We start from the raw sequence: 25,311 nt of genomic DNA on the forward strand, positions 1-25,311 counted from the left end.
CATTTTTTTTAAGCCACGGCTGTCCAGTAAAAAAATGCAAGCTGAACCGGATAGCTTGGGACAGGCTGGCAGGAACTTCTGTATGCTACAAAGCTGATAAGCAGGGAAGCCTGGAGCCTGTGAAAGAGACCAAGCTGACAAAGAGTTTCAAACAGAAGAAAAGAAAAAGAAAAAGGCACGGGCGATTTTCCAGTCAGAGAGCTGAGGATGGAGAAGGCACATTCTGTGTAAAAATACTCGACCAGAGATAAGTAAATCCTGGAATAAACTTTTTTTTAAAAAAGGTCTGCCTGGGAGCCCCACATCCTGAACAGGAGGTCCTGATCTTCTAAGGGGAGAAGGCAGGGCACAGATCTTCAAGGGTAACATAGAAATGCAATCCATATATATGTAGAGGAACCCATGCTCTCCTATATGGCCCAGAGGCTTAAAAAATAGAAGTGTCACTATTAATGTACAGCCTAAATTAAGCTATAAATACATATCTCATTAAGTTATATTTTCAAGAAAGTTCAATTCAAGAGCTTTTGACTGGAACAAGATAGAGGGGGAAGGAACAGGGATTAGCCACACAAGAGAGAAGCAGGCATTCAACCTCATCTCAGCAAACAAGTGAACAGGCAATCCTAGGGCAAAAGGACACTGCCTTTTCAAGTGCAGGGAGAGTAATTTTTCCAGCAGCGAAGGTGATGATTAAGCTGTGTGTTTATTCTGCTACACAGGCCAAAGATTCCAAAATAACTTGTTCAATAGGATCAACTGGTTTGGAGAAAATTAACATTCAAGCTGCGCTGAATCTTTACATTTCCATGGGTCAAGAACAAGGCTTCAATGCCTCCCCTCTGAAAAGTTAAAACAAGCCATAATTTGCAAGAACATGAATTGATGTAAACAGAGTTGTCCACATAGCACTCACAAATGATATTCATTAATGTTCAAAATCTAAAAAAAAAAAAAAAAAAAAGCTGAAATCTCATTACATTTCATGAGTTTGAGCTTTTCTTAGCTTTAATGTTTATTTTGTTGTTGATGTTGTTGCATGCAACAATACAAAAGTATATTAGAGCAAGTGGTTATGTTCCATATCTATACTGATACCATGCATATGTTCCACAGAATCTATTTTTTCCTGCTACATTTTTCTTCTCCCTCTCATGCAGAAAGTATGCTTGGTTCTGACTATGAATCAGACTGCCAAGCAAAGTACATGTGTATCAACAGGAAGGTAAATTGTGGATCTGAACGTGAAGCTACTATATCTGCAGCAAGGCTTAACCTCAGAATCTCCTTTTACAGTCAGGATCCTGAAGCATCTCTTGCTTAGGAAATAATCAAGAACAAGGTAAAAGAATATTTCCCTGGACAAGCCATCCTACCCCCACACACTGACAACCAAGATGGCAGCAAAACTTCCATAAAGGCCAAATGAAGGGGGAAAGGTGAGAATGAGATAGTCATCTTCTACTTCATACAGTAAGAACAGCACTGGAGTGTGGCTGGGAATTATGGAGACTGTGGAACTGCAAGATTGCTCTATATCAAGTGCTATGCTGTATTTTCTCTATAGGACCTGTGACCAACATGCAGTAACTATTTTCCATCTTCAAACAGCACTTGTTTAATGCCAGAAATAGAACTTCAGGTTATGATGATTCCAGAACTGTCTCCAAAACAAGAACAAGGCAGCGAGGTCACCAGTCTTCCATAACTAGTACTACCAGAAAAATAAATATGGCACATAAAGTCAAGTGCTTCTGCTTACTACTCATTTTTAAGGCCAACACAATGTTTACATCACACAGATGTACACCATTTCACTCCAAATAAGACAGGTAAGATTATTTGCTCTAAGCAAAAAAACTCAGTATGGCTGCTGAATCAACTTCAGTCCATCAGTAGGACAAATATTCAAAAGGTTACTCAATCTCAAACCACTTCCGTACTAGCAGTTTACAGCATCTTCAAGAGCTCAGCTGTCCAGAGTTCAGCTGTTCAACAGAAAAGAGTGATGTGGACAAATTTTATATCACTTCAGTGATGGCTGGGTGGAGATGCTATGAAGATGCTCTTAGATGCTTGTGAGGAAATGGCCCAAGTGAAGCTTGCTTGCATTGAATTCAGTCCCAGATTGTAAAACTAACACCAAATAAAAGTATTATAAAATCAGCACACCGTCACATTTATAGCATTCCATTGCAATATTCCCCCAGATCTAAAAGTTCTCCTCCTTCACAGTCTGTCACCAGCAATCCCCTCACAATCCATCCCAGATTCAAAGTAATTCTGAGGACGTCTCCTCCACTGCATTCTAGGTCCCTTCTATAACTATTCCACCATTACCACAGCAAGTTCTCTACCTTCCCAGTTGAATCGCCAGTTTGCACCCCTTCAGAAACACCTTGTCTGCCTTGAGCAACTTATTCCTCAGCCATCCCCGCTCATCCCATTTGACCTTCCAGTTTGCCCAGTAGGATCGTCACTCCACTTCCCCGCTGCCACCCTTCAATCTCGCGCGCCGTCCTCCCCGCCTTACTCCTAGTTCCTGGGCACGATCCCTCTAAGCACTAGGAGTGCTTCGCTTTCCTAGCACAGCCTGGATCGATGCATTCCCCACAATGAACGGATCTGCCCTCCCGCCATTTGGCCAGGATCCCCTCGACTCTCAGCGAAAGCCCCGGTTCATGCCGCCCGGCTCTCGGTAAGCCTCCCAATTTTCTTCGCCCCTCCTTAGTCAGTCTCCCGGTTTCCCTCCCGCCTTGATAGCCTCCTTTCCACGTCCAGCAGAGTCGTGTACTATTCGCTAGAAGGAGGCCACCCCCGCCCATCCACCCCCGCGTGCGCTCCGAAACCAACGCACCCGCGAGCCGCTTTCCCCGTCCCGGCTCCGGCTCTCCTCGGGGCTCTTTGGCGGCGGGATCCCAACCAGACAAAAGGCGACTCCATTCATCGGGCGCGGCACTGGCCCCGACGGGGCGGACAAGCGGCCAAGTTGGCCGGGAAGGAGGCGAGAGCTGGCGGGACGGAGCGCGGGCCGGCCGTGGGGCAGCGGCAGCAGCAGCAGCAGCAGCAGCCAGGCTCGGCAGAGCTTCGCTCGGTTGGGCCAGCCTGTCGGGGCAGCTCCGCCTCTTCCAAGGCGGGCGGCGGGTGCGAAGGGGAAGGCGAAGAGGGAAAGGAAGGGAAGGGAAGGGAAGGGAAGGGAAGGCCTGGCCGCCCACTAAGCCGCCCCAGAGGCAGCGTGCAGCAGCGAGAGGAGGAGCTGCTGGAGCGCACATCAGCTGGCAGGCTGCTCCGGATCAGGCAGCGGAGAACGGCCCGGGCGGCAGCCCTGGAGGAGCTGGGAGGCTCGCGAAGAAAACCGGAGGAGGACAGGAAGGAAAAAGAGGCCGCCGCGATAGGCAGAGCAGATGAAGAGGGGGACCGCCTGCAAAAAGGGGCGATCCTGAGCTGGAGACCATCGGGGACAAGCAAGATTGGCAGGCGCCAAGGCAGTGACATTCCCCGCTCCCCACCGTCCAGGTTCGCTGTCCGTTGCCCTGTGAGGGGTTAGACTACATCCCCCATCCACTAGAGCACCTTCCCTCCCTGTGGGAATTGTAGCTATCACAATCACGGCTGGAAAAAGCTGTGCCAGCTATTCATCAGCCTCGAGATTTCCAGGGACTTTTGAGACAGGATTGTTGGGGAATGCTATCCAACGATGCAGTCTCTGGTGGGTTGCACTCATTGCAGAGATACCCAACGAAGGAAGATAAAGTGAAAATTTCCCAGAGTTACATGATGTCCATTCATTTTGAGCCTTCAGTTCTTTTTTAAAGGCCACACCTGCATGTAAAATCTGAGGTCACGCAGCTGTATCATAAATCCTTGAGAATCATCCCAATTCAAAAGCTGAATGTCAGGTGTCTTAAGAACTCTTTAAAACTCTCAGACTGAGTTTTAAAGCAAGCCTGTGAATGCAGCCCAGCTCCAAGATAGACTGCAGAGGAACAGAACAGGAGCAGCTGGGAGGGGTAGTGGGGGGGGGGGGGATGATAGCAAGCTGTCACAGCCAGGCACAGAAAGAATGACACTTTCAGGCTGGACAGATGCAGCCTGGTACAAGCAGAGGGATGAGCCAACATGTGCTCTACAGGCTGAATGAGATCCATCACAAGGATGAGATCACAGGAAAAAGTGTAGAATTGCAGCCAGAGCTGGCACATCCCCAGGAAATGGGGTGGGGTGCAGATAGAGGGAATGGCATGTGGCAGCAAACACAAGAACAGAGAGGCAGAGAATTATCCTTGGACCTGTGGATATTTGGTTTGGGGTTTTTTCCCAGTGAAAACACTAATCTTCAAATGAAGGCAGATGCAGAGAATACTTTGCATTCTACAGCACATCTCAAACTATTTACAGGAATATATGAAGCTTCAATAGAAGCATACTATTGGCCATTTAGCCCACATTTCCCAGCTGCCTTCCAGGTGTGGGGATGATGAAGGATATAGCCCAAAACATCTGGAAAACAGACAGTTAGGAAGATTGGTTTGATCTGGAAAGTTATTTCATACAGTCTGATGTAAACAATTTACAAGACATTATGCAGATAGAAATGGTTTATTCCATTTTGATTTTTATTCCATAGCTGTCCCAATTCCAGTTTTGGTACCATCTTGTCCAGTTGTTATGGGTACATGGCATGTGACCCACCCTTTTCCTTCCCAGTTTCAAAAAGCCTCAAGTTGGAGGGAGCAAAGGGAGTGAACAGAGAGCTGTTCTATAAAGCCTAAAAGAGAATGTGGTAAGAACTTTAAAAAGTCCTCTCTGAATCCCACCAGTTTTCCAGTATACCATTTTGAAGGCAACTTCAGTATCTCAACTCCTGGTTCCTCTGAATAATATTGTCTAAATCCATTTTAATCTCATTTCAAGCTTGGCTATGGGGTGGAGACAGTTTTAATTGTTTTGATGGATGAATTGTGCTGGAAAGTAGACAGAGGAAGTGTGTGCATTCTTTTATGGTTCTTATGGATCTCTTAGCAGCTGTTAGTACAAACAACCATGGTATCTTTTGCATTGCCTGTAAAATATTGGCTGTTTGGGATAAAACAAAATACAGAGAATGGAACAAGGTAACTAAAATCCTGAGCAAAAGCACACATCAAGATTTTGTTAAAGATCTCATTTGTTTATATTCATTGACATTTCTCTACATTTGTTTCAGAAATCAGTAGAAAACAGCCATGATTTTGCATTACTTCTGCATTCACACAGTATAATGTATAGTATAGTAATATATAGTATAAAAGGAACATATTCCCAATTGGGAATAGTGTAGTGTTTTATTTGTGCTTGTAAATTAAAAACACAGGTTTTGAGCCTGCAGGACTATGTTTTCCTTAATCCTAAATGTGAGGGTTGATGTGTGTAGAGCAGTATTTTTCAATCTTGGCAACTTTAAGCTGTGTGGACTTCAACTCCCAGAATTCCCCAGCCAGCATGCTGGCTGGGGAATTCTGGGAGTTGAAGTCCATACAGCTTAAAGTTGTCAAGGTTGAGAACCAGTGGTGTAGCAAGAGGATGATATATAGTTGCTTGATAGCTGTCCACACATCTTGAAGGGACTCTTCTCTAATATAAAATGCTACCATTTAATTACCCCCCCCCCAAAAAAAATCAAGAACTCATGTTTATTCAATGACATTCCCTCTAGGAAAATAGGCCCACCATTATCTGGGTTATAAAAATTTCAGAAAGCCACTAGATGGAAGCAAAGAGATTTAGAAAACTAACTCTCTACTGCCGTCTAGTGGACATCTATTGATTGTTGCAGAGCCCTATTGAAATTATAATCGGGAACAAGTTCTCTCTCTTTTTCCCTGGCAGCAACATTAGGTACAAAGTATATATATGGTGTAATAACCTTTGGGCTTTGTGGTGGGGGGATGAATTGAAGAAAACTGCCTGCTTATTTCCTTGCAGCATCCAAGAGCATTTATGCAAACACAATTCTCAGTGCATTTTTCTTAAACTCACTAGCAGCCTTCAAAAAAGAACTCATATCTCTTAGCCTTGGTGCATTCAGCCAGCAGGATTGCAATAATAATACAGACCTACCATACAAGGGTTTGTAATAATACAGACCTACCATCCAAAGATCTGCTATACAGGGTGTTCCAAGAGTCTTAAAACTGCACTTTTGGGATACCCTGCATATGGAGATACTTTAAACGATCTAAACAGCTACAAAATACAAAGGGGCAGAGAGAGCATATGCTGTCCTTCTCAACCAAAGAAATAGTAACTACCAGAACCACAATTTGGGTTTGTTGGTTTTTTTTTTTAGATAAATGTGTTCAGAATCAGACCTTCCAAATAGCACTACCTTTTACTAGACTCCTTTTCTCTCTTTTAGCATTTAGAGTCAGGTTGCTGTTGCTCAGTGATGAGAAAAAGATATCCCAAAGAGGCGCAGAAACATTTTCCTCTGCCAATTCTCTGCAGTCTCCATAATCATGAGGAGGTTCACAACAGGTCCATGGACTGAAAATTAAGCCTTGGCTAAGATAAATATTATGGAACCCAACTTAACGACTGATCATTTCAGTATAGCATGTATTTTTAGAGTTTGCTTCATCAAATGTGTATCTGTCACTTAACTGAGATTCCACAGTGGCAAGCTGGTATCTAATTCTGAATTTCTTGATTGTAGGAACCTTCATTTGGAAGGGAGCAAAGTAATAAAGAGAGAAGTACACGCCCTCTAGTGGCTTTCTTGTGCAGCACAAGCCAGCATGGAAAGCAGATACTCTTGCAGGGAAGAAAGAGAGGGGAGTGATTTGAGGCAGCACTTTCCTACATCTTGTGTACCTTCAATTGATCAAAATAATGCAATTTTAAAAATATAACTGCCACAAGAGGTACTCTATGTGTTCCAGAATTTCAGAGATAGCACGATCCCTTTACAGTAAAGAGCATTAGCAAGTGATATGTATTTGATAGCAGCGTGACAGGTTTAATTTCCAAAGTATTTATTATACTTCTGCAGAGGGAACAGATGTCTGATCCCTGTTTTTTGTTCAATTGACTTTACCCAGTCAACCTGAATGATCGGAGGCAAGTTAAAGACTCTTATCAGAGCTAGAAAGGTGTAGCTGCAACTTTATGGAGCCCTAACCAAGTTATATTTGGGGGACAAGGGCTGTCTTTCTGTGTGCATTAATTAACATTGGCTTCAGTTGCAATGCAACATCAAAGGGTGCCATTTTAATTTCCCACAATTCCCCAAAACAACTCTGTCAGGGGCATTGTGGGAAATCAAACTGTCAACAGCCTGGGTCATAAAGTAATGGAATTGCACAAGGATGTCAGGTTTTAAAGCTAACCCTGGGACTTAAGACTGGGAAATACACCTGGCAATCACATCCTTTTTGATATCCCTTTTTCTATACGCTAAAGCAAATGTTAAAAATCAAAATAAAAAGATAGTTGCATCCCATTTAAAAAGTAATGGCCAGCCTCCACATTGGAATATATATCCTTTGCAAAGCAACGAGCAGTCAGCTAGTACTTTGCACGTGGAGCCAATTCATTGCCACAGTCCCCAAGAGAAAGAACATTCACGACCGGACACAGAATTTTCACAGATAAACCATGAGGGACAAAAGGGGAAATGCGTCAGATTAAAGAGGCCAATTTCATACATTCCCAATTTTAAAACTGTTGAAAGAAGGTTTTGTAAAACATAGAGCTGAAGAATTTTGTAGAAGAAAATCCTGCACAGTTAAATCATCTGAAGACCATATCATGAGACTCTAGTCCCCCCACCCCCCAAGAATATTCACACAATATTCTTGGTCCAAGAAATGCAGGAAGGCTTTTTAAAATGTTGCTCTGTTAAAAACTGATGTCATTACAGACCTTAGATGACATCCAAACAAAGCAGTTTAAAAAAACATTACAGTATTAAGAAATAAAACTCAGCCTTAGCAGACTAAATTGTTACTATAACACTTATGTCCTCTTGGAACAATTAGGTCCCCTTTATATCACTGGAAGATATAAAAGGCCACTAAATTGACATTTAAATTCTTCAGTATTATTCTTTCATAGAAGTGGGTTCAGGAAATCAGAACTATTCTATAATGAGATGCATCATCTTCCCTTTTGGAATGGTGCGTGGAGATTTCGGCAACGTATGCATGGAGAACAGCACTGAAGGGTTGGCATGATTAATACATACTGTTCAGAATTTCTAACTGAATTCAGGAGTTCTTGTAGTTAGTTCAGAAGTCTGTCTAATAATGCACTCAGTCTTTACAGATCAGGCAAAATGACCTCCATAAACAGGACATGACAAAAACAGCTAGACTGTTTCTTGTTTCTAGGGTCCAGTAAGAGATCTACTGGATTACACAGAGAAAATTCCCACTACATTTCTCAAATCTTTTCTGAAAGTCACCACAGCACCTGTAACAATGAACTGTATAGTTTATTTACCTTTTTGTTTTTTTAATGAAAAATGAAACACACGTTTCATTTATCATTAGCTGCTTTGTTCTTTTACATTCTAGTTACATGATTGGCTTTTAACCAACAAGGTTTTATATTCAGTTTAGATTTCATTTTAAACAAGCCTTTAACTAATAAAATTTTGTTTTCAATTTATCTTATATTAAACATTTAAAAACGGAGCCGCTGTCCTTGTAATTTGTAATTTTATATTGTGTACGTGGCATGCTGTGTGTGGTTGGAGTGATGGGCTTGGACTGGCACTCACCTGAATAGAAGCTGGACTGTTGGGTTGCTTCTGGATGAGACCAGGGTGAGGGTGCCTTGGAAGTTACTGGTGTATGAGTGTGTGTGAATGTGAGGATTCCTTCCTTCCTCCGGGTGAGAGTCAGAGGAGGAATTGACAGAGGGTGAATGGGAAGGGAGCCCTCTACCTGATGGTGGGAGCAGTAGGGGAGGGGTGCCTGTGAATGTTTATGTGTGTGAGTGTGTGGCAGTGAAGTGGAGAGGTGGTTGCTGGGTACCTTGAGCGCTGAGAGCTGGTGAAACTAAAGTGCCTCGGCGTGCCTAGCTTCGCCTCCTGGGGATGGTTGGTGAGGACAATAGGTGCTTCCCAGTCTTGGGAACTGAGGAGCTTGGCTATAGGGATGGGCTACTATTGGGGGGATGGGGGCGGGCCAAAGTATTAAGGTGGTGACGGGCATGGGGAGATGGGGATGCAGGACTGTTGTTTGATACTGGTCTCACATTTCAGCACCTCAGTCTCAGCCCCAGCACCCTGTCAGCAGAACTTCAGAGGCCCTGGCTGCTGCTTCTTAGTGCCAGGTCTGCTGCTTCTTAGTGCCAGGTCAGTCTGTAATAAGGCCTCCCTCACCAGTGTCTTAATCCTTGATGATAGGGCCGACCTGGCATGTATCACTGAGACCTGGCTGGATCCGGAAGGGGGGGTTGCCCTTTTGGAGTAATGCCCAGTTGGGTTGTGGGTGGGGCATCAGCCGAGATCCTGGGGCGGGGTGGAGGTGTGGCGATTGTCATCTGGGAATCTCTTACGGCCTTCAGGGGTGCTGCACCACAGGTCACTGGATGTGAGACCCTGTTCATTAAGTTGGGCTCCAGGGATCAGTTGGGTTTGCTGCTGTTATACCAGCCTCCCTGCTGCATAGCAGCTTCCCTGCTTGAGCTCCTTGACTCTATTTCTGGGCTGGTAGTGGAGTTCCCCAGACTTATGGTTTTGGGGGACATCAATCTGCCTTATCTAGGAATGGGGTCTGAAGTAATTTGGGAGTTCATGGCCACCATGACAGCCATGGGCCTATCCCAGATCATCCAGAGCCTGACGTGGGACAGTGGTGACACACCTGATCTGGTGTTCCTGTCGGAGCAGTGGCTACGTGATCTGAAATTGGGGGAGCTTTTGGTGTCCCCTTTGTCATGGTCAGATCACACCCTGATTACCATGGGATTCTCTAGCACTACTATCCACTGCAGCCTCCAGTGACTAATGGACCCGGATGGGTTCCAGAGGGAACTTTGAGTTGTTTCTGCTCGTCTGCTGCACAGTCCATCCAAAGCCCTGGTCACCACTTGGAATAAGGGGGTGGCTGAGGTTTTGGATCAGATCGCGCCCATGCAATCTCTCCCCTCTTGGGGATCCTAGCACTCCTCATGCTTTACAGAAGGGTTGAGGGAGATGAAATGAAAGAAGAGATGTCTAGAGCATCGCTGGTGCTCGACGAAGGATGAACTCAACCAAACATGGGTCAGAGCTGCTATTAAGGCCTATCTAGTGGCAGTAAGGGCAGCAAAGCATCATTACTTCTCTGCTCTTATTGCATCTGCAGATAGCCACCCTACAGCCCTGTTTTGGGTGACATGAGCCCTCCTGGGTAAGGGAGGCTCAGAGAATCTCTTGTAGGGACATGCAGAGGAATTTGCTCAGCATCTGCTGGACAAAGTCACTCAGATTCGTTCTCAGTTGGATGTTGGCTTTGTTGCAGGTCCAGTGGAGTTGCCTAGGGAGGAGTCATGCCCTGTTATCTGGGAACAGTTTGAACCTGTTGGATCTGAGGAAGTGGACAGGGTCCTTAGGGCTCTGAGCTCAGCCACCTGCTCTTTAGATCCAAGCCCCTCCTGGCTGGTGTCGTGTGCGTGGGTTCAAGTGATGATTAATGCTTCCTTGAGTGAGGAGGTTGTTCCTTCACCTCTTAAGGAGACTTTGGTTTGCCCTCTCCTCAAGAAGACATTGCTGGACCCCCTATACTGAATAATTTTTGTCTAGTAGCCAACATCTCCTTTTGGGGGAAGGTGACTGAAAAGGTGGTTGTGCAGCAGCTTTAGAGGACCTTGAATGAAGCAGATTATCTGGATCCCTTTCAGTCTGGATTCCACATTGGTTGCACTTTTGGATGATCTCTGGTGAGGGTGGAATGGGAGTTGTGCATCCATCCTTGCCCTACTTGACCTCTCTGCAGCTTTCGATAACATCAACCGTGGTATCCTTCTGGATCAGCTCAGAGGATTGAGGGTGGGTGGCACAGTGTTGTGCTGGTCCACCTCCTTTCTCCAGGGCTGATTCCAGTTGGTGGTAGCTGGGGAGGAGAGATCCTGCCCTCAGCCCTTACTATGTGGGGTGCCATAAGGCTCAGTATTCTCCCCTCTCCTATTTAACATCTACATGAGGCCGCTGGGTGAGCTCATCCATCACCATGGGGTGAGGTATCATCAGTACACTAATGATACCCAATTATACATCTTTGTCCCTGGCAGTGCTGTGAATGTCTTATCCCGGTGCCTGGAAGCTGTGAGGGTCTGGACAAGGAACAATAGGCTTCAGCTGAACCCTGGCAAGACTGAGTGGCTTTGGGTTTTGGAGCCTTCCGATGCTAGGACTATACCATCTTTGGTGCTGGATGGGGTGGCACTGCCCCAGACAGACCCAGTGCATAATCTGGGGGTCCTCCTGGACTCACGACTCCTGCTCTAAGAGCAGGTGGCAGTCATGGCTAGGAGGGCCTTTGTACAGCTTTGCATTGTGCACCAGTTGCACCCATTCCAGGATCGGAGGGCTCTGCTCATAGTCAGTCATGTCCTGGTCACCTCTTGTTTGGACTTCTGTAATGTGCTCTACATGGGGCTGCCCTTGAAGAGTATCCGGAAGCTTCAGCTTGTGCAAAATGCAGTGGCATGGGCAGTTATGTGTGCCCCTAGATCAGTACACCTTATACCTCTGCTCCGCAAGATGCGCTGGTTGCCAGTTTGCTTCCAGGTTCAGTTCAAAGTGCTGCTTTTGACCTTTAAAGCCCTTCATGGCATGGGGCCAAGTTATTCGTGAGACCACTTCTCCCCAATTACATCTGCTCGTTCCATCAGGTCTAGCAGAGAAGGCATGCTGTGGGTCCTGCCTGTCAAGGAATTACATCTGGCAGGTCCCAGGAGGCGGGCCTTCTCTGCCATGGCACCCACCTTGTGGAATCTTCTCCCCCTGGAAGTGAGGTTAGCTCCATCCCTCTTAATGTTCCGCAAGTTGCTCAGGACCTGGCAGTGTGATTAGGCCCAGAGGTCCCAGGGGACCGGGGAGATTTTGCAATGGCTCCCTTACTGTGGTTAACATCACCCTCTCTTGTTCCGTATGCTTTTTAATAGTTTTTATAGTTTTAATAATGACTGTTTTATATGTATTTATTGGGTTTCTTTTTAACTGAATGTTGTATGACACCCAGAGTCACTTTCTTGTGAGATGGGTGGCTATACAAATAAGATAAATAAAATAAAAATGGAACCCCCTTTTAAATTTCTAAGTTGATGGCCATCATCATATCAGAGGCCAGTGATTCCATAATTATGGAATGCAGGGATAAGGAAAACATTTTCTTGGTTGATGAAATTTTAATTTTAAAGATCCATGTGGAAAAGATCAGATTCCAGGGAACAATGCCAGCAAAATCCAAATAGTTTTGTGGTATCTTTCTCTTTAAAAAAAAGTCATACAATTTTCACAGAATATTTCTCAGACAGAAACAGATTTCTCCAAATCTACCCCAGGTCCCAGGAATGTTCATTATGTGCAGAGAAACGAAAGGATACATTAAATCTTAGAATTAAATCAATGGGTACATTAAACCTTAGGTTCAGGTCTTCATATCTTCTTTTAAAATTATTGCTGATCATTTTAAGAGGGCTGGAAAAATTGAGGCCTGTGAAAAATTTATCCCTGAGCATTAGCATCTGTACGAAGCCATAATGTCAAATTGATGTGTGGTTTCATATCATAGCGCAAATGGCACGATTATGTAATGATGTCATAATATCCAATGTAAGGACATAACTTGCATCATTTACATGATAATGTCATGACATTTGTCATTATTTATTCACCTCCCCTTCTGCCTTCATGGGTGCCTCGGTGCCTGAGGTACTAGAGGGCCACAACCCATCAGAGTGTTGGATTTACTGAACACACACACAAAAACACACATGCACACATGCATGCTTAGCACTTTTATTTACTTTCTTTAAGCAAAGCAAAACAAAACTGACAACAAAGCAGTTGAAAGATGCTGAGTTACTTTGCATCATTTCTTCATCTAATTTCAATGCATTGCATCATCATCAAGGCCAAATAAGGTCCGTAATGAAATCTAATTTGGCAGGCTACAGAATGTCTTCTAAACCATCACCAGTTCTGAATGAACACACACACACACTTCCCAAACCATTGATTGCTAGTAATAGTAATAGTAATTGGGAAGGGAGAGAAATTATTAGGGCAAAATTTCAGGATATAGCAACCCTACCCTACTATTTTCCTGAATGGGCTTGGGCCTATCCACCAATTTTGTCATTCCTGTCCTGCCCACTGGAAATGCAAAGATATGTCAAATACCTTGCAAATACTCCTTTGCAGGTAGTAGAGACCCACTGTCAAGTGTGCAGGCGCGGGCCAAGCCATCACTCTTTTCAGCAGGTCAGTAACACCAGGACAGTTGGTAGAAGTAGGCAAACGTGTATCACTGACTCCAGCTATCTCCCTCTTCACAGGTGAGGAAAAAAGGCAATCATACTGGGAAATACCATGGCAACCTCTACTATTTAGGTCCTCCTACAAATCATCTCTGATCGTTCCTAACTGAGCTCTAAATACAAAGTCAGAAAATGAGAATGGACGCAGCAGCCCCGTTTGCCAGACAGAGTAGCCCCCCACTAGCTTCAACAAGGGAAGCAAAGAGGATCATTGATGGGCTCTGGTTATTTATTCAATTTATACCCTGCCTTTCAGCTAAAAATGGCACTTAGGAAAGCTTCTAGCAATAAATAGTGAAAACATATCCAGTTGTTTAAAAAGACAATTTAAAACATATTCCCCAAACAGAGGCCATCTGTCCAATGATAATGCAACTCAGCAATCATAACAGCTAGAAGGTCAGTGTCTGCCTAGAGCAATGTTTTTCAACCTTGGTCACTTGCAGATGTGTGGACTTCAACTCCCAGAATTCTCCAGCCAGCCATGCTGGCTGGGGAATTCTGGGAGTTGAAGTCCACATATCTGCAAGGGCCAAGGTTGAGAAACATTGGCCTAGAGAATCATATGTTCACCAGCTATACTGTAATCATATGTTTGCCAAACTGTAATGGATAACCAGGAGGAAGCTAATCTGACCTTCCTGGTCCTAGAGAGGCCCACTGGAGAGCTCGATGCCTTGCCAAGTGTCCAAGGACATGATGCACAGCCTAAGGCTCTGCTTTCCGTGTGTTTTATATGCATCTGAGCAAAGAATGCAGAGAAGAGAAAACTAAGAAGAGCTGGCAGAAATAAAATACTGTTCAGAACACATATCTAACATTTTGAAAGTGGCAGGCCTCCCTAAAATGGGAGGATCTGAGGCAGCCTGGAACTCACAGCTAAATCCAACCTTGATGAGAGTGATTTTGAAAGGATTACTAAGAGCTGAAGGTCAGATTAGTAGCAATCTTGGCTAAACAAGAGAAAGCAGGACAACAGCTTGGGGTGGAGTGAGTGGTATGGTCTTTTTTAACAGCAGACAGAAGGCAGGCACTGATTAAGGCTTACAAATACCCTACAGTGACCTATATTTTGGACAGCTTTTTTGACCTAACTAAAATTATTACTGCCTGTTTATTTACAACCTGTGCAAAGCATGAGGAAAAAAGAGCAGATGATGCTAATTATAACAACAATTACAAGTAATGATCTTTCAGGAGCATTAGCATGGGCACCTACAGAATATTTGAATGTTGCATTAAGGAAATGTAAAGGTATCATCATCACTACACCACCAAGCAAGAGTTTGTAGTAGTCACATCTAGAGGCAGATGGGATGGGCACACCCTTAGTAATGGATCTTAGTTAAAAGATTCAAGATTAATATTAATGGAACTGTAGGGTCAGAAAGGGGAGCAACCAATATTAAACTAGTAAAGGGTATACCAGCAGAACCAGGATGAACTGCAACTTGACTGAAGTGGGAAGAAGACAGGATATGAGACTGTGTGAGTTAGCTCTATAATCAACTGCAGCATATCAAACTCCAGTTCAGATTCAGAGCAAGGTGTGAGATAGATCTATCTATCTAATTATGATAAGGATGATTAGCTTGCATGAAAAGGAATAATTTGCTCCAAGGGTGAACAAGCTGTAGACCACAACAGTCATAGGGCAGAAGCAGGAAATCAGATGTCAGTGAAACCAGTATGCCTTTGGACACAATCCCTGACCTTTGCCAGACTTTCTGGTTTACTGACTTCATTCAAAATACATGAATAATCGGGAAACTGGCCAGTGTAAATCAGTGGCAGCCTTTAGTATCAAAACCGCCCCTGGGCCTCACATAACCCTGCTGTCAGCCTTACAAGGTAGACCAGATCAAGAAACTGACCCCATAGGAAGACTAGAACTATACTTTATCGAGGGAGGCTGTAGTAACAGAATCTTGCAATCTGGCTGTGCTTTTCCTCCCCTCCCTTTTATACCCCAGTGAGCCAGGGAGGAGCCAGCCTGAGTCTCCTCTTAATACTGTCTTCCTTCCCAGGACTTAAGGAATGCTTCTGTTCCTTTTGTTTACATAACAGTTTCTGAATATTTGCTTCAAGGCCATTTCCATGGCTCTCTAATGCCCGCAGAGGCATTTCTAGAAAAGAAAATGGTGGGTAGTTACAGTCTGCTGTTTTGCTCAGAAGCATTCCCACCTGCTCAGAAAAAACAACAACAGCAATGACAGTGAAAGTGGAAGAGAACTATTTAGAGGGCTAGAAGGGGTGAGAGGGAAGAGGGAAGTTTGCCTTCCGGTGATTGGGTGTTTTGTGACTGAGTGTGCCCGCCATGATCGCCATTTTGTGAGGGTATTTGTAACATGTTCTCAGACTTCTAAATGTGCCCAATGGCATAAAAGAAGTTGTTTGCTTCTGTCATACAGTCTTTATCCAATAGGTCTACTGTATTCAAAAATCAGCAATAGCAGTTTGGGATAGCCATAGCATAAGAATCATCTTCATCTATAAGCCTTGTGTTCTCAGAATGCCACAAGTGGGGATACAGCAGGTTTAATCCCAGCAGTGTCATTGCTTTCATTCAAATCAGAAAGGAAGAAAATAGCTCGACTGATTTTTCCTCTCCTCTCACTTTTTCTTTCAGGATTATCATGACAGACATTTTCTTATCTTATAGAGGACTGCAGGCTTTCTCTGGTTTGGTCCACACTGCATACAACTGTCAGTGTAAACCGTGGAGCTCTACTGCTTAATTCTAAATATGCGGCTCAGACAGTGTTGCTCAGCGCTGAAAGAAAATGTCTATCTGCATTTACTCAGAGGTATCCTTACTATTAGGTTTTTGTATTAGCATGAGAGCTGGTTAGATAGGTCAAAAGAGATTGATAAGTCTTGTAACCATTTCCAAAAAAAATCAGCAGGTGCAATCTCCCCCTCCTTTACAAACAGACAACTCTCCTCCCATTTATATAGAAAGCACATGAAAAAGAAGAACTAGATCACCCAAATTTGCTTATATGTAGTTTTCACATCTGAAAGTAGAGTACTTGCTGGAATTCTTGTGTTGTTACTTTACCCTTTTCCTTAATAAATCTGACTAATCAGAGCTTTGAGAGACAGCCTGACGTTTACTTTGTCTACATCTCTGTGGCTTGATCCTAGAGGAAAAGAAGAGGAACGGGGAATTACAAGTATCACAGGGAGCTTTTTTCTATACCACTTACACAGTTGAGAAATAGCTATCCCCTTGCACATTTTAATACTGTACCAATAGAAGCAGGAGAAGTATTGTAAAGAAGGATCAGCAAGTCCTCTTTGGACTACTCTAACCTCCTCATTCCTTCTTGACAGTTGTCTAGCTTCTCAGCCATCATCATGCAGGACACAAGGGGAAAGACGAGCAAACACCACTATACAATATGTTGAATCAAACAATCAAGAAGATTATTGGGCTGAGACACAATTGGCCTTTAAGTAGTGTGTCAGAGGTCCCATTTCAAACAGAAGGTAGGGCCGGGACAAATTTGATTTAATTATAATTACTATAATTAAATAAAAATATTATAACTCCTTATTAATGAATATTTTCCTCTCTCACACACTAAGAATTACCTTTTGGCAGCAATTTTGGAGGGCTCTGAGGAGGCCACACCTCAGGCTTGATGGCATGAGACTTAAATTTGGGCACTTCCTATTCTGAATACATTTTAGAAGTGCCCTTATAAATCTCTATAAGAAATGTCTTTCTGTTCTGGCAACTCCTAAAGAACTTTTGGCAATAACTCAAGAAAGAGCTTTCTAAGTGGATCTTCCCAGTTCTACAACACCTTCCTGAGACAAAGCTCACCCCAGCTTTGCTGAATTTTCACCAGCATTTTTACTTTGCTAAGTCTTTGGCCAAGAAGTTGGTTTGGCCAAAAAACTGAGATATTCTTTTAACTGGCCAATTTCACTCATGCTTTGGCTTATTTTTTTGTAAATTTTAATACCTACTTCATTGCTAATTTGTGGCATTAAATTGCAATGTCTTTGTATTAATGCTGTTAGCCAGCTTATGCATACTTGGTGAAAATATAGGATACACATGTTAAGAAGTCAAGAAAGATGGCTAAATGCAACTATTGTTAACTGCTTGGGATACAAATGAGATACTATTGTCTCTCAAGTAGGCACAAGCCCCACTTTTGTATCCACTTTCCAGTAGCAACAATTGACCCTCTCTGCTGCCGGCCTAGGATCCAGGAAAACACTGTGTAGGAAGATGTTTGTAAGAAGGTGTTCTGCAGATGTTTTACAATAGCAACTCCCTAGCCTCTATGGCCTTTGGCTAGGAGGTCTGGATGCTGATTTCCCAGCACATCTGGAGGGTACCAAGTAGAGACACTAGGACTGGTTTCTTCCACCAATGTTTTCTAATGGATTTTTCAGAATCCACCAGCCAACATGACCGCTGTTGAGAATTCTGAAGTTCTCCCATGTGCAGAATGCCAGGAAGGGGAAGGAAGATGCAATACATCTGTCAGATGGCCCCACTTCAAGCTTCAGGTGTCCCTTATAATAAACCTTCATTTCCACTGGGAGCAATAAACTGACAAGTTACCTAATCAAATCCATTGTCTTGATTGGAAAGAGCTATCCAAGGTCACTTAATCTATCTCTCCAAAAGCGAGAGCAGATGTGCCAGCAAAAAAAAAAAAAAAAAGTCCCAGGACAGAGAGAAGCAATAATCTGCTTAAGGGCACACGTTTGGCTTGATCATTTTCAAATAACAAATATCCTGCTGTTTGAAATAAATACATGGCATGTGGCAAAATGAATTACCAGCCTCTACATAGTTTTTTTTTCTTGCCTTTCTTATAAGAATGCCTCTTGGCCCTTTCAGCTCCTAACAAATATGGCAGGTACTTGAAGACCAATGCTATGTTTGTAAGGAAAAAAGACCAAAGTCAGTTGGAACAGGAGATAACAGGATGGAGGTGCCACCAGAGACCAATCTTGCCATTCTGTGTCCTGGCAACCAATGTTTTGCGACCAGCTACAGTCATTGTGGTTGCATTTTATGAATAGGCTACTTGCTCACTGCAGGAATTCGGTAAGGATGCCCCCCTCAAATGCATCCCCAAAACTTGTCTGCCCTGTCTCAGAAAAAGACCGTAAGTGCATCCAGTCCTAGAGCGTGTGTACACTTTGAAACTTGGGAACCAGAGGTTCATTGCCTGAGATGGGGGCAAGGAAGAGAAACAGCTATACCATAAAGGACTGTTCTGCTGAGCAACTGGTAGGAACCCAGCTCGTCTTTAAATAACAGGTCTTTCTAATCCAGACTCTCCATATGGCTGACCATTGTCAGACCTATTTCCTTCTGTGCCCGAAGGTCTATAGACAGAGACAGTTCATATAGTAGGCTTTGTTTGGGAAATAGAAAGGATTGTTGGAGAAAACATCAAGCCACTCTCCAAGATCCTCCCTTCAACATCCCTATTTCTTGATTTTAAAATACTAGGGGTGAAAAACTTGTGGAGGCTCAAGCAAGCAGCAGAAAAAGCCACACTTTCAAGAGCAGAAGGAAAGCATCAGAAACACAAAAAAATACGGCCATTGGGACCCACTGGTACTGTACTCTTACAGCAGTGTTCCTCAACCTTGGGAACTTGAAGATGTGTGGACTTCAACTCCCAGAATTCCCCAGCCAACTCCAATTCTGGGAGTTGAAGTCCACACATCTTCAAGTTCCCAAGGTTGAGGAACACTGTCTTACAGTACAGACTTATCAAAATAATCCAATGATGGCAAATTGAAAGACAGAAGAAAGAAGTATGGGGACAGGGATTAAAATACATGAGCGGTGAGAAGGGTACCCTACACACACCACTGAGAGTGTGTAGCCATAGCCAGATTAGATGAGGAGGTAGCCAGTCCTGGAAATTTATATTGGAAGGAAGGGAAGAAAATATGTGATGTATTCATCTCAAGCCAAGAGAAGCTGGAAGGCAGACAGATTCTTCAAACCACATCCATTTGTATCTCCGAGGACACCAGATTAATTGGGAAATCAATGGTAAACAAATGATTCACGGGATTTGTGTGGGATGACAGAATTGTTGGGTTCGAAGCAGAACTCAGCACCCACACCAACCCAGATTAGACTCCAAACCAACATTCAGAGCCTGATGACGTGCAATAATGACAACAATCCAGAGCCAGATTTTATGATGCTTAGAGTAGATATAGCAAAATACAGTGATTAAATCATCCATTTTTCAATGGGTCAGTTCCATCCTTCCCCAGCCTGGGCCCCTCCATAGTTCTCAGTCACCACCAGGTTGGGAAGGACATTTGGGGGTCATGCTTAGAAGAAGGGTAAGTTTGGATCCACCAAAGTCTCTGTTTGGGAGCAAACAGCAAAACATTTTCCTCTTATGTCTGTGTATTAATTCTTTGTGCAACTGGGATCAGGCCAGTGCGCACCAGTGGGAGCTGTAGGCATCTCAGATGTTGTTTCAATGATTAAAACTTTGCTCAATTACAGCTGCTCATTTTACCAGAAGATATGATCAAGCTGCAGCCTTCTTGTTTATTCACTATAGTTAAACAGATGCTCTCCAGGAAGTCAGTAGATATGTAATTCAATATGTCTCTTCTGCAAAGCAAATTTCTTCCTGCCCCAAATTACAGTGACCCAAGACATACATATACATGAAAAATGTTACAGTTGGATTAACCATTAGGACTGATCCTTCAGGAAATCTCTAGGAACAATAATAACAAGTTCTTTGGGGAAGAGGAACAGAGTATCTGCAAAAATATTCTTTTTCCTTGGCAAGTGAACTGGGACCTTGAGCGTGCACGCTTTAAGCAGAGTTCTGCATGGCCAAGGACTGAAATCCACAGAGAATTTAATATGAGTGAAGACTGGAACATCCCCTAAATCTCAGCAGCATTTATGTTTGCTTAAAACATAGATGTTTCTAGTTCTCATGACTAGAAGGGATTGAAATTGGTGGAAAAAATGTCTTCAAAGAGAAGTCGCTTTGAGATGGGAGATTTCCAGCATTGAGGGGTGTTTCAGCACCTTGAATAGCTCCTCTCCTTGCTACACTTGATTAGCATATGCAGAATAAATTATCTGAAGTAAGCAAGCGATTGCAATTTTGCACTTTATACAGCTCACACAATTTTATCATTTGTTAGAGGACAGTTGCAACTTCTTTGCTTTTAAAAAGTTTCAGGCATTCTATTACCATTTTCTGTGAACATGGCTGAGCAACCCCTGCCCATTTCTTCTCAAAAATATATACCAGGGCAGGAAAAGAATTGTCAGGAAGATATGGGGTAAAAACTTATGGCAACCCCCCCCCCCCCAATATTATGATTTTCCAAAATTCTGGGAGTCCTGGGTTAAATTCACCCTTGTTCTGAAAGAGATTTAAATTAAATTTTGCTAATTTAATAAAATAAAATGATTAAAGAGTTTACTTTTCTATATAAAGGACGTGTATCCTTATTTTCTCCCTGACAATGTGAAAGCAAGCACTCTTGTGAAAGCGAGATTTACTTCTGCAGGCAAGTGCCCCTGATAATGGCTGCAAATAAAGGCAGGCATGTGTGTGTGTGTGCACACACACACACACGGTACAACAGAATTATATCCATTGAAAATGTAGCCACTTTTCCTTAGAAATAAATTATCCTAGATTCAGTGGGACGTCCTCCCCAGCTGGCTGGGGAATTCTGGGAGTTGAAGTCCACACATCTTCAAGTTGCCAAGGTTGAGGAACACTGGCCTAGAGCCTCCCCAGTACCTTCATCCCTTCAAGACTTACACACTGTAGCCTACTGCGCTCTGAGCCCTGGATCAGGAAGTTTAAGGCACTCATTTATTCCTACAGAATATATTTCTGTTGTCATCTTCCTGAGTCCTGCTGTTTCCTTTTGGCCACTGCCAAAATGGCAAATGGGCACATTTACTATCCTTTTCCTAACTTTTCCTGATCCAGTTGTGCCCTCCAGTTGTTGAACTGCACCCACCATCACCTGTAGCCAGCACCTAAGAACGTCAGTTGTCACTCAACATCTGGCAGTCACCAGACTGGGAAAAGCTGGTTTACTCATTAGGTTAACTCTAGACATAGTTATAAGTGGGTAGAATCAGTGCTTCTTCACGACTGGTCTATTTTAGAGAAAAACTGAAGAAAAATTTTTGAATGGTGTGTTTCCAGTTCCCCATTAAGAGGAAAGCTCTCCTTCCAATCACACTTGGCCCCTGCTAACTTCACAGACATGTCCATCCAGGCATCTTGGCAAAAGGATGTATAGTATTTTGCTATTAAGTTCTTTGAGAATAATTTTTGACTTCAGTCCAGCCTACAGTTGTAATGGCAGGTTCCCATACAATTCTTTATGCTTTTTGATAAACCATAAAGCAGATTGTTTGGTTTTGGCCTAGCTTGTAGTGTCAATCAGATGTGGTATGTTTAATAACCCATAGTTAAACAAGACATACAACATATGAAATCAGTCTCTGTCTAGGAGACTAGTTTCCACCACATGCTGACCACAAATTACCCAGCTCCATTTTACCATCAACTACACTGTTGGGCAAACCCAGCCAAACTGTATTTCTGCCAGGGTTTAATTGGATGGTTCCTTCACAAAATCTAGGATAGAAGTCAAGTCTGCCACATGGAATGCAGTAAGCTACCTTGAGAATGCATATTTTTAAAATAATATTTGATGAGCATTTTTCTGAGCATGTGCTGGACTAGATAACATCAAGAAAATCCCATACTTCTATATTTGATGGCCAAGCTCGATCCTGGAACTTAGGGCATGGGTCCTGCTTGCCACAAGATGAAGATGCCTCCCTAACCATTTCTTAAGAATGTGTCCTCACAGCATAGCCTTCAGCTCATTGCCCGCTCTCTAACGAGGCAGGCGGAAACCAGTAAGGTTTTCTGGCAGGGAAGTAATGTTCTTCCTGGTACTGCAGCACACAGCCTCTTATGTAGATGTTACAACAGTGTTTCTCAACCTTGGCACCTTTAAGAGGTGTGGACTTCAACTCCTAGAATTCCTCAGCCAGCCATGGCTGGCTGGGGAATTCTGGGAGTTGAAGTCCACACCTCTTAAAGGTGCCAAGGTTGAGAAACATTGTGTAGGAGAGTGCAGAGAGGAGAAGCATTTGGAAGTTGATAATTAGCCAGGCTCCAGTCAGAAATCTGTGATGGGACCACTATTTCTCTCCAGCCACTGGGCTCTGTGCTGCCAAAGACATTTCAGCTGTAGCTGAGAGACCAGACACCTCACTTGCATAGCCAATTTCTCGGGGAGGTGGGGGGATAAAAATGGAGATATCAACCTCATTTGGTAAGCCCAAAGGTCAAGTCTCCCATAAAACCCCACTGATACACAGAAAGCAGAACTTCACCCAGCAACTTTTTCCCACGTTAGCAGGTAAAATGAGGGAAGGAGTAGAGCGGAGCAGCTACAGAACTTGCCTCCCATAGCATCAGAGGACTTGTGTGACAGGGCAATTCTGTGCAAAAGCATGATTTTTCTTTAAGGTGTAGCTATAGGAATATCAGAGGAATATTGACTCTTAAGAGATTGATATTCCCCTGGCAAAAAACTTTTTTAAAAAATCCATGGTTATCAGCTCCTGTAACTAGAGAAGTAGCCCACCTTCTTGCCATGGTAAGTGCATAAGTAAGGCAAAATAACTATGACACAATTAAAATGACAGTTCAGGCAATGAACTCTGCCCCACCACATGTTCAGGGTAGCAATTGGTTGTTGGTTTTCCCACCAGTAGGTGTTGCTGGCCAGCAGGGCAAAGAACAGCTTGGAGCCCATCACAGACTGCCCTAAAAGTAACCCATGTTACACCCTGCAACATGACCAGCCTCCTTGCTGTGTAAGCTGTAGGGGAAGCATTTTTTGTTTAATGCTTTCATATTTTTCTCCCTTCTCAGGGATAGGAGGAAACACATTACTATTGCTATATGGATGAACCAACAGCATCTCTTTTTCTGACAAGTGCAATACTGCAAATATTTCCTGGCAAGCATATGCACGTTTAGACATCAGATACTTCATTTGGAAAGGAGATGAGCGCAACTGGACCTTGTCACTGGTTCAAAAGCCGGGATAAAATCACAAACAGAAATGCATTGGGAGATATATAATTACACATTATGGCTCATATAATGCATTAGCAGCTGGGAGACAGAACACGCTGGTCTCTGCCAAATTGGAAGCAGGAACCAATTTCCAATGAGCATGCGCAAAGTGCAACGGTTTCATCACAGGCTAACCATAAAGATCCTCAGCTTGCTGCTGCAAGGCGTTTTTATTCAGGCAAGCCTTTAAAGATGAATTGGTATAATTTTTAGGACTAATCTAATCTGTTTTCTTGCTTTTTAATGAATGTTTAACACTTGGATAGAAATGTTCTCTATTCTGCACTGGACATCTTGCTGTCGACTGTTATCTCTGATAATTAGATTACTAGGAAAGGAAGAATGTACATTGAATAAGCAAGCAAAACTAAGGCTGATGGATGGAAAAACACAGAAGCAAAGTTCCCAGGCAGATTCAAGCCTCTGCATCAATCAAGACACAAATTATATATGATTCCAGATCAGAACCAGTGACATGTTGCAACTAAAAGAATGACGCATGGACTGGGAGATGCCCAAATCTAACCTCAGTCACAAAATCAATGGCTGCATTCACAGATCACAGTAAGCCCTGGCCTGCTTAAATGTAGTTTTATTGAATAAATCACAATTGGCTGAGCTCATAAGCAAAATTAAGCCAAGACCAAACCAATCACCTTACCTCTTATTGCAAAAGGGGAACTCAGTCTAGTGGCTTAGAATTCACACTTTACTAAGACCAACGCTATCAGCACAGATGTATTGTGGAGAACCATGGTGGGGACAGAAATGCCAGAAAAGACAGATCAACATATATATGCTACAAAATATGTCAACCATCAGCTAGTCTCTGTTTAATCCTGGACCTCAAGAAATTACATTCCTGATACTGGTACTGAGTGGGGTTTGCCATGCTTCAACACTAGGAAACCATAAAATCAAGACAATGACTACTATGTGATCAATTTGCTGGTTTACAGATGTTGCAAATTTTCATATTTCACTAAACATGAAGCAAAACACAGCTAGAATTAATTTAAGGCTTACAAGTAAGTTAATGAGAGCTTTAAAAATGTATGTGTCCTGTATTAAAAATGTATTAGGTTTATTAGAGATAATAAGAAAAATTCCCAAAACTTTGTGCGCACAGTATAATCAAGCAAAACATAATACATTAAAATTTCAAAATATACGTCTTCTTTCTCCAAAGACCTCAAGCCTGTATATATGATTCTGTCCCCATTTCTCTCCATTCCCACCTCGGCTTTACAACAATCCTGTGATATAGTTTAGGTTAAGACCATAAGCCAACAGACATCACAGTAAACTTCTTGAATGAGTAGAGATTTGAACTTGAGTCTCAAAAGTCCTAATCTGACACACCAACCATTCTATCATATTGACTCTCTATATGTATGAAGCACAATAAAGATTCTATAGTGCTTTATTCTTACTACTCAAATCCATGCAATTGATCCATAAAACCAAACCGAACTCCCCCAACAGGGATACACCCTATTATCTTAAGACACAATTGGATAATGTAATAAAAAAGTAATAGCCCCCCACCCCATTCTTAAAATCAAGGATTTAAATGTCATTTCTAGGGACATAGGCTTTGGAGATGGTTTCTCAAGGCTTCAGGATTCTAAAATCA

At 43.0% G+C, this 25,311-nt stretch overlaps 1 protein-coding gene and 1 long non-coding RNA gene across 3 annotated transcripts in view; one reads left to right on the top strand and one right to left on the bottom strand.

The window, feature by feature from the left end:
* The window catches only part of ARHGAP23 (Rho GTPase activating protein 23), a 151,012-nt gene extending 147,910 nt beyond the window's left edge, over window positions 1-3,102 (bottom strand). The window contains exon 1 of the mRNA XM_007422004.4: window positions 2,858-3,102. Coding sequence (XP_007422066.2) covers window positions 2,858-2,947 — 90 coding nt within the window. The 5' untranslated portion in view covers window positions 2,948-3,102. The remainder of the gene's footprint in view (window positions 1-2,857) is intronic.
* A 108-nt stretch (window positions 3,103-3,210) lies between these two features.
* On the top strand, window positions 3,211-18,298 carry LOC148215451 (uncharacterized). 2 transcript variants are annotated; one of them, XR_015796628.1, is made up of 3 exons: window positions 3,211-4,783; window positions 16,142-16,319; window positions 16,603-18,298. It is a non-coding gene; the product is annotated as an uncharacterized LOC148215451 (long non-coding RNA). The 2 variants fall into 2 exon arrangements; XR_015796629.1 differs by having other exon boundaries at window positions 17,926-18,298.
* The last annotated feature ends 7,013 nt before the right edge of the window (window positions 18,299-25,311 follow it).

This window comes from Python bivittatus, unplaced genomic scaffold, assembly GCF_059951505.1.
Source record: "Python bivittatus isolate LINGU-HERP-01145 unplaced genomic scaffold, Pbiv_v1 ctg000410_np1212, whole genome shotgun sequence".
In the NCBI taxonomy this organism is placed as follows: Eukaryota; Metazoa; Chordata; class Lepidosauria; order Squamata; family Pythonidae; genus Python; species Python bivittatus.